This window comes from Onychomys torridus, chromosome 22 (assembly GCF_903995425.1).
Source record: "Onychomys torridus chromosome 22, mOncTor1.1, whole genome shotgun sequence".
In the NCBI taxonomy this organism is placed as follows: Eukaryota; Metazoa; Chordata; class Mammalia; order Rodentia; family Cricetidae; genus Onychomys; species Onychomys torridus.
In genome coordinates, this window is record NC_050464.1 from 29,185,860 (window position 1) to 29,196,128 (window position 10,269).

The following is a 10,269-nucleotide window of genomic DNA, read 5'->3' on the forward strand; positions in this document are numbered from 1 at the left end:
GCCGTTGAACTCTGAAATCCTCTTACCTCTGTCTCTCCCAAGTGCTGGGAATGAAGGAGTTTGTAACCACTCAGGGTCACAAAATGGTTTTTGAGAAGAAAACACTCTAAAGGTGATTTTTTTCTATTGAATTTTCTGGATTTTTCACGTATTTTTTTTACAACCATGCAATTCATAGTTAAGTTACCTGCAGCCATCTCTTGTTGTTTTTGCTTTTCAACCATTTCCTTTTCTCGTTGCTCTTGTAATTTCTTTGCCCTTTCCAACCTATCAAAGACAATTTTAAAACAATTTGATGTAAAACCATATACATACATATATCTTCATATGTATACACACATTATATACACACAACTTCTAAATTAATGAATCCTATCCCTCCTATTAAGATCAGGTACCAGTCAGTTAATGAGTCTATCAATACAATTCTTAAAATAAAGTCATTATTCATTTTAGAACGGTGGGGGTGGGTTATGTTGTCTCTGTTGGCCTTGAACTCCAGGGCTATAGCAGGCTATGAACCAGGGATACAAACTTTGCTATAGTCACCCAAGCAGCATATCAGCATATGCTATAATGTTTAGGAATTTCTGTGTGTGTTTTTTAGAGACAGGGTCTCAAGGAGCTTTGGCTAGTCTTGAACTTGTGACACTTCTGTCTTTACCTACCACTGGGATTACAGGTATATGCCACCATGACTACTCTTAAATAGTTGCTGAATTCGTTTAAGAAAGAAAGAAAGAAAAAAAAAAAAGTTTGGTTTTTCGGGACAAGGTTTCTCTGTGTAGCTTTTTGTCTTTCCTGGATCTCGCTCTGTAGCCCAGGCTGGCCTTGAACTCACAGAGATCCACCTGGCTCTGCCTCCTGAGTGCTGGGATTAAAGGCTTGTGCCACCACCGCCTGGCTGTTCAAGCAAAATTTTTATAGATCCTCTAACTCCCACCATAAATGCTTAAAGGAAAAAAAAAAAAAAAAAAAGCAAAGATAAAAGCCTGCAAACCACCTACTGGTGCTAGATGAATTGTAATATATGCTCAAGTGGTAACACATGTTTATAATATACTGCACAGGGAAGAATGAACCCGAATACAGTCTATTTGATATTCATTCAAATAAAGGATCTCTACAATCTTTAGTTTTGAAGATATGCAAAAACCCTTCTTAACCATCTACTAAATCAAGAAATCTATGGTTAGCAAGAGAATTGGTAACATAAAATAAAAATTTCAATACAAAACAAAAAAGAAATAATGAATTATACTTTACACTAAATTACCATGGTTTGTCAAATTCATTTTCCACATAGCACATAGTAAATAGTATTCACTTAGTTCTTGAAAGAGAAACCTGTCACATGGTCTCATTAATTCAGTCCAAATCAACCAGGATCGAGGAAAGGGTTATTTTTTGGTGTTGAGACAGTAAACAGGTATTTGCCATTTTTCCCTTTCCAGAGAGTGCCTCATGTAGTTCTGGATGACCTCAAACTCAGGTAGTGAGAATGACAATTCCTGCTTCTACATCTAAATGCTAGGATTAGATATGTGCCACACTGATTTTAGGCAGGGTCAAGGAACTCAGGGCTTGTGCATACTGGGCGAGCACTATATCAACTGAAGTACATCCTCAACTGATACCTGTTTTAAAAAGTAGTTAAACTGCCGGGTGATGGTGGCGCATGCCTGTAATCCCAGCACTCAGGAGGCCGAGGCAGGCGGATCTGTCAGTTTGAGGCCAGCCTGGTCTACAGAGTAAGTTCCAGGACAGGCTCCAAAGCTACACAGAGAAACCCTGTCTCTAAAACACCAATAAAATTTATAAAAAAGGGGGCTCACAACGATCTGTAATGAGATCTGGTGCCCTCTTCTGGCCTGCAGTCATACATGCTGTATACATAGTACATAAATAAATCTTTAAAAAATTTATAAAAAAAGATGTAATCTTTAAGAATAAGTTTCTGATTATGTTAATTAGCAAAATAGGTCACAAATCATTTATTTCCAAAACTGCTTTAAATTCTGATACTTAGAAACCAAACAAAAGAAACATACATGTCTCTTTATGGTTTCTTTCTTTTCTTTTCTTTTTTTTTTTTTTTTTTGGTTTGTTTGGAGTCAGGGACTCTTTATGTACCCCTACTGTCCTAGTCTCTCCACGTAGCCCAGAGTGGCCTCACACTCAGTGATCTGTCTGCCTCTGACTCCTGAGTACTGGGACTGAAGGCATTAATCAATACACTTCACACGTTTCTTTTAGAGGGCTTCCTGACTACCTGTAACAGCAAGATCACCGATAATCTAAATCAAACAGCTTGATGGTAGTAACAACTTAACGGTTTTCTCATTTTTGGTTTTTAGAGATAGGGTCTCATGTAAGCCTATCACTGCCCTCAAAGTATCCATGTAGCCAAGAAGAACTCTGAACTCCTGATCTTCCTACCTCTCAATGCAAGGATTACAGATATGCACCAACATATCAACCCTATAACCTTACCCTAGTAACAATTAAAAAGAAAATATAATAGAAGCCAGTATGTAAGAAAGAGTAAACTTTAATGCTTGGAAAACACTGTAAGTTAATAAACCATTATATATTAGGTTTTTAACTCTGTTGCCTGAAACCAGACAACTATTGGTCTATTGGTTGCACTTGTAGGGCCAATGCAGGTTGGAACCAACTCCATTCACTAAGGTGAACGGATGAAGAAGGGGTGAGCTCACACCTTTGCTGCTGCTGTTCAGTGGAGTTTCTGCCAGGCTGGCTTCACAGGGCAGCAGCACATCAGGTTACACTGTGATAACTGTATTTTTATAATGACAAAAAATACAAACTCAATTTTGTAAGGAAAAAAAAAAAAAAAAAAAAAACACCCCAAATCCAAAAAATATAATTTTCAAAATATGCAAAAAATTGCAAACAAGCGCTTGGTTTTTGGCCTCTTCCTTAAGCAGCTCTTTGGCCTCTGCACATTTCTGTCCCAGACCTGCTCTAATGTGGCCACATAACTGCCCAACACTCAAACGGAAACTTGGAAACGCAACGCTCTCTCTACACTACAAGATAATAAATTGGCTTATGATGTGTATCTACTAAAACTAAAATCTAGTGACAGATTCTGTGTTCAGGTGTTTTGTTATCAATAAAGAAAAAAAAAAGGAAAAGACAACTCAGAGGTTCTTGAAGGACTGATTTAAAATTCAAAAAATTCAAATGCAAAAGACTTTGAATCTTTGTTTTTTCATGCGGGTGGTGATGGTAAAAATATTAGTTAAGCACAAAGGCAAAAACTTCTCAGCCTTTCTGTATGTGCAAATTAAAAACAAATGACAACAAAATTCCCAACTAAAAACCTACTTATATAGCTCTGAATCACCAATGTGCAACAGTATTTATGGTTAGATTTTCTGGGGGTGGTAGGGGTGGGGAAAGGATTATCCTCTGAGTTAAAAGCATTCCTTTGCCTACAGAGTTGACAGCTATTCGAAAAGGAAAGAAACAACTTAAATGGGAAAATACACATACCTCCTAGCTAAAGCCTCCTGGGCGTCCATTGCTGTGTTTCTGCCTCTGAAGGGAGGTGGACTAGGTGTCCGGCTTAGGCTTCTGCTAAATCTTCTTGGTTTTTCAATTCTCTTCTTTCTATCTCTGAAATAAACAGTATTCTGTGTCTCATTATGGCCATCCAATAATTATCTTCATAAAAACTAATTTTCTTTACATAGCTCAACAAGACCAAATGATACATCGAAAAATATATAGAGGCTCTAAAAAAAATCTGCATATATGCCTGTGCACTATTAACATGCTTGGTACAAAAGCCAGAAGAGGACATCAGGCCCACTGAATTGGGAGTTCCAGATGGTTGTAAGCAGCCACGAGTGCTGGGAATTTAATAAGAACGATGAGTGTGCTCAAACACTAAGTCACCTCTCCAACCCCAATCAATACATCGTTCATAATAATTCTAAATTTCTTACACATATGGCCAGTTAATACCCACATTATAGCTGGAATTATACTGGCTATTTCCAACTTTCTGCCCCAATACCCAGTGGTGCAAAGATTTGCTTCATAATCCTCCATTTAATATGTACACAATGAGGATTCAAATATTCCCATTTTAAACTGAATTAATTTCTCAGGTAATAGTTATTAATTGCTAAATAGGAACATGAAACAGAAAAAATTCATCTGATGGGGCTGGAGATGGCTCAATGGTTAAGAGTGGTTAAGTCAGGTCCCAGCATGCATGTTGGGTGGCTGGCAACTGCCTGTAATGTAACCCTAGATAAAGGGAATCTAATGCCCTCTTCTAGCTTCCACTTGTAAGAGGTATACAGACAGGTCCTTATGCTCAAAGATAAGCAGGAGGGAAACCAGGAATGCTAAAACACACACACACACACACACACACACACACACACACACACACACACACACTACTATCTCAAGAAAACACACCTGTTTTCTGCATAGAAGGCTGGGAAGAGATGTGGTTAAGATCCTGGTGACTTTCTGGGCCACGTGAATGGCCAGGCAACACCAGCTTCCACAGATCCGTATCTTGATCTATTATTTATCTCAGTCAAGTACAGCACTGTCCTCCTCCATACCCTTCACTGTTTACCTTCAGTCTGCTTCCTAATCTATAGAACCTATCTTCATGGAAGATGTAACTTGTACAAGAGTTTCAACATAACTACTTCTTGAGCTTTGCAGTGTTAATTATCATCAGGAAACATTTTTCCAACTTGTGCTGTGCTTAAATATGCCTAAAATAAATCATCGGGTGCCAGGCTCTCAAGGTTTAAACCAACACCAGCTACTAAGCCAAGTTGAATTGGACTTCCTTCTTGCCTCTTGCAAAGGGACAATTTGCTGGCCATGGTATTTAAGGAGACCAAACATCCACTGACATCTGCATACAAAGGAAATACATACCCATACACAAAACAAATCTTAAAAAACCCCAAAACAAAACAAAATTTTAATCTCAGAAACCGTGGGGAGGCAGCCAGCCCAGGGCTAAAGTGAGACACCAACTTGAAGACCAAACCAAAACCAAAACCAAAGCAGAAAGGAATGTCTACCACACCATAAAATAAGAGGAAATGACTGGCGGTGATGGCCCACGCCTTTAATCCCAGCACTCGGGAGGCAGAGACAGGGGGATCTCTGTGAGTTCGAGGCCAGCCTGGTCTCCAAAGTGAGATCCAGGAAAGGAGCAAAGCTACACAGAGAAACCCTGTCTCAAAAAACCAAAACCAAAAACAAAAAAGAGTAAATGATAATGATAAATAAATTAAAAAGGAAGAAAGCTGGCTCAGTAACAAATAGTGCTTTCTGTGAAAGCAGGAGGACCGAATCCAAACCCCTACTACCCCTGAAAACAGCTGGGCATCGCTGTAACCCTAGCGTTTGAGACTGTGGGGACAGGAAGACTCCAGGAGTTTGCAGGTCACCCTAGCTGAGTCTGTATATTAACAAATAGCTTGAAGATCAATAGAGGACGACATCTGATAGCCCCTCTACAGGTGTGCCACACACCAACACCCACACTCATCCCAGTAGCTAGAGATGACTCAGTGGATAAGAAAGAACACTTGCAGAGGACCTGGCTTCAGTCCACAACCACCCATAACTCTAGTTCAAGGGATTTGATGGTCCTCTTTTGACCTTAGGAACCATGCATGCAGGCAAAACAATCAAACACATCAAACAAGTAAATTAGGAAACAAAACTCAAATTAGCTCTTGTGATTTAAAAAAAAAAAAAAAGGAACATAATTGCTGGGTGTGGTGGCAAATGCTTTTCAGGGTTACACACACACACACACACCACACACACACACAAACCAAAAAACCCAAATCTCAAACCCAAACCAAACCAACCAGAAAGAACGTAATAAATTTAGGTTACTAACACCTTAAAATCACATGTGTAATAATGTACATAGGAAATTTTTTCCCTGGTGCAGGGCACAGAACCCATGCATAATAAGCATGCCCACTGAGACACACTGCTAGGCCCTAAGTTTGTTTTTACTGAGAATGTAATGATTTAAAATATTTTATATCAATCAGTAGATAATGTGTTGTACAACTGAGAAAAGGTGGATAGTGAAGAGCATGCTATACTTTATTCAGGAGGAGGAACACTTACCGACTTCGACTTCTTGATCTGCTCCTGCTTCTAGTCCTATGCCTGTGTCTGGATCTGGATCTGGAACGTGTTCTAATCCTTCGTTTTCTATCCCGGCTTCTAGATCTTGACTTCTTCCTGTCTCTGCTTCTGGATCGAGACTTTTTTCGGTCCCTACTCCTGGACCGAGACTTCTTCCTCTCCCTGCTTCTACTTCGATGGCGTCTGAAATTCAAGTGCATAAACTTTGAAACGCTCATAGTTGCCTCCCTTTTTAAGGACAGGGTCTTACTACATATCCCAGGCAGACCCTGAACTTCTGCCCTCCTATTTAATTCCTGAATGATGAGACTGTAGGCACTCGTAACCACGTCAAGCTCATAATTATCTTTTCCACTGTACACCTTAATAAAGTGGTTAACAACAATAAAAACAAAACAAAAAAGAACCCCCCCCCACAAAACAACTAACAAAAAACCAAAAAATGCAACCAAGACAGGAAAAAAAAATTATTCTGCACTGTTTTCAGGATAGGAAAAGGGGTTTCTTCACCCTCAGCCATCTTGGCAGCTACTCTTGGTTGGGCTCTATCCTGTACCATAGCTTCAAGGAAGACCAACAAATGAATTAGGGGAGTAAAAAAAAAAAAAAAAAAAACCCTCTGTAGTTGGATTCACTGTAGTGCCAACTTGTTATAAAAAGTACAAGTAGACTTTGACTCTGGGGTACAAATGGTCATTCTTACTAACCTCCCAGCTTTAGCTTAATTTAAAGATAATTTTATACTATGTTGGTCAAAACTAGCATCTATCCCTACAATGGTAGAAACACTCAACTAGACCCATGAAAATTACTCCAGAGCATATACACTGGTGGTCACTGACCCAGCTGTTTCTGTTACCATCAGAAACACAACAGAACAAACAGGTGAAAGCAAACCACAACAGTTTTAACACAAGTTTGTCAAAGTGTATCAAACATACAAAAAAAAACCAATACATATATATATATGATTATCACACAAAACTATTGTTACCAGGCTGGCCTTGAATTGACAGAGATCCACCTCACTCTGCCTCCTGGGTGCTGGGATTAAAGGAGTGCACCACCACCACCCAGCAAGAATTATTTTATGTATACTTGCCAGGAGAATTAATTTTGAACTAGAAAGCCGACCTAGCCTTGCATGCAAGAGACTGAGTCTCAAAAAAAAAAAAATGTTTTCATAAATAAGGCTGGAAAACTTGGATTCAGTTGCCAGTTTTTGACAGCCCGAAACTTCTTATGTTACCTGGGCTCTTGACACCTTCGAACCTCTGTGATCAGTGCACATGTATAGTACACATAGATCATGACCAGAAAAATTCTTTTATATTTTAAAGATTTATTTATTATGTATACAGTGTTCTGCCTGCATGTGTCCCTGCAGGCCAGAAGAGGGCACTAGATTTCATTACAGATGGTTGTGAGCCACCATGTGGTTGCTGGGATTTGAACTCAGGACCTGTGAAAGAGCAGCCAGTGCTTCTAACCACTGAGCCATCTTCCAGCCCATCATTTCTGTAGTTTTTAATCATGAATCCCATGCCCATAGTTCCTCAAAAGCCTGACATCTGTTTTCCTTCCATTAGTTATGCCTCTTGGAGAAAGGGAAGAAAGGCTTAGATGCTGGATTCTATCCCTAGGGAGGATAAGACAGGAAGATTGTCCCAGGCCTGCCTAGGCTACTCAGAAGGGCCTGGGGAATATAAATATAGCACATCCATTTGCCTAGCCATGGATTTGATCCCCAGCACCAAATGAACTGGGATATATGAGATCTCAAAAGTCTCCCAAGATCATTGCAAATAGAGCCATTCCCCTAGCTGTATTATGACAGGGTTTCTCTGTATAGCCCTGGCTGTCCTGGAACTCGGGGCTGGCCTCAAACTCATCCACTTGCCCAGCACATTTTTTTTTTTTAAATCACTTGGCGTTTTTTCCCCCACTCATTGGCCCACTGATGGCAAGATGGGTCACCACCTACTCTATTGGTAGTCACCCGTTATGTTTGCCAGGTTGAGTTCTTATGTTTGCCAGGTTGGCTCCAACGGCTCCAGACTGATCTGGAATTAAGTCCTGAGCATGTGCTAAAGGTGTTTGCATCCCTGGAAGGGGGGCAAACTTTGTTAAATTGGACTAAGTGGTGTTCGATGTTTGAGAGGATCATTCATGACCCACCTACCCAGGGAAGGAGATCGTGCAAGTCTGTATGTAAAAAATAAAGGATTAATCACCTAGAAGCCTCAGGTGGCCTGAAGAACTTGCAGCAGTAAGAGTTGAGAGTTTTAACAATAGCAGGGAGACTTCTGAGGGGATCAGCATGTCATTAGACCCTCCCAGGAGAATTGAAGGATGCCAACATGATGAGGACCTCCATCAAAATTTTCTTTGGGAAAACAGAAAATAGGTCTGCAGACTGAAATCTTCCCACTCCAAAATTCTCTTTTCTGGCACACAAAACTCCAAGCCCCCAGTGCACATCTCCACTCCTAAGAGACTGCTGCATTCATTCTAATTAGACAATATGCCTCTATAGAGATCACTTTTTTTTTTTTTTTTTTTTTTTTTTTTTTGGCTTTTCGAGACAGGGTTTCTCTGTAGCTTTGGAGCCTGTCCTGGACTAGCTCTGTAGACCAGGCTGGCCTCAAACTCACAGAGATCCACCTCCTACCTCCGGAGTGCGCCACCCACTGCCCACTCTCTTATTTTCGTGTTGCCTTCATCAATCTCCATCTGTCAGGTCCAAAGCAAACAGTTCCCCACACCCCAAAAGGCAGTCCAAAGATCCAGAAATGAGCTCAACCTGGACTATAGGAGTGTTTCAGGCAGTTAGATAAGAGCTAGCATCCCCTGGGAATTTGTCTGGCAGAAGAGGCATATATGGCGGCTACCTGTGGTACCGATCAGCATTATCAAAGCACATGCTGGAATCCCAAGTGCCTGTACCTATTACACATTTCAAAGTCCATCCTAGCCTCTCCCACCTCCCTCCTCCTGCCAGCTCCTTTTTTTTTTTTTTTTTTAATTATGTATACAGCACTCTGTCTGCATGTGTCCCTGCAGGCCAGAAGAGGGCACCAGACCTCATTACAGATGGTTGTGAGCCACCACGTGGTTGCTGGGAATTGAACTCAGGACCTCTGGAAGAGCAATCAGTGCTCTTATCCCCGGCTCCTCCTGCTATTGCTGTTTGCTCTGTCCTCTCCTCCTGCTATACAGATAGCCCTGGCGATGTCAAGTTTGTTAGCCTTTTTTTTTTTTTTTTTTTTTTTTTTTGGTTGGTTGGTTGGTTGGTTTTTCAAGACAGTGTTTCTCTATGTAACAGCCCTAGCTGTTTTTGAACTAGCGCTGTAGACCAGGCTGGCCTTGAACTCACAGACATCCGCCTGTCTGCCTACCGAAGTCTGGAATTAAAGGCAGGTGCCACCACCACGGGGCTTGTTAGCCATTTTCTATTCACTATACTGTCTGCTCTGGACTCTTCCTAATGTCGCTGAATTCTCTCCTTCATATGCCAATAAAAGCCTTCCACTTAACCATACTGTGGATCCATCATGTCATCAGTTTATACACTAACAAGACCTTTAAGAAAAAAATCATTGAGAGTGACACTTGGGTGTTGGAGCTATATGCAAGTCACCATGTTCCAATAAGTAATGCCCCCTATTTTAATTTACCCATTTTCCAATAAGTAATGCCCGCCACCGCCACCACCACCACCACCCCACCTTATTTTACTTTTAGTTAGTAAGTTAGTTAGTTAGTTAATTGGTTTTATGAGTCAGGGTTTCCCTGTGTAGCTCTGGCTGTCCTGGAACTTGCTCTGTAGACCAGAACTCATAGAGAGCCACCTGCCTCTACCTCCCGAGTGCTGGGACTAAAGGCATTTGCCACAACTGCCCAACTCAACTTTTGACTAGTGTGTATGAGGTCCTGAGTTTAATACCCAACACCACTAAAAAGATTTTTTTAAAAATACATCTTCCACAGGTCTAGTTTCTTCTCTATTGTCTGTAGGATGAATTGCTGCTTCAAGGTATCATATCAAAACCATCTCCATTCCCAAAATGTTTCCATATCCCACTT

General features: G+C 40.7%; 1 protein-coding gene across 1 annotated transcript in view; it reads right to left on the reverse strand.

The window, feature by feature from the left end:
• LOC118572196 (arginine/serine-rich coiled-coil protein 2-like) overlaps positions 1–6,569 on the reverse strand; it is a 7,785-nt gene extending 1,216 nt beyond the window's left edge. Inside the window, exons 1-3 of the mRNA XM_036171644.1 lie at positions 6,163–6,569; positions 3,523–3,645; positions 3–267 (exon numbers count right to left, since the gene is read on the reverse strand). Coding sequence (XP_036027537.1) covers positions 3–267; positions 3,523–3,645; positions 6,163–6,401 — 627 coding nt within the window. The 5' untranslated portion in view covers positions 6,402–6,569. The remainder of the gene's footprint in view (positions 1–2; positions 268–3,522; positions 3,646–6,162) is intronic.
• Positions 6,570–10,269: the final 3,700 nt, after the last annotated feature.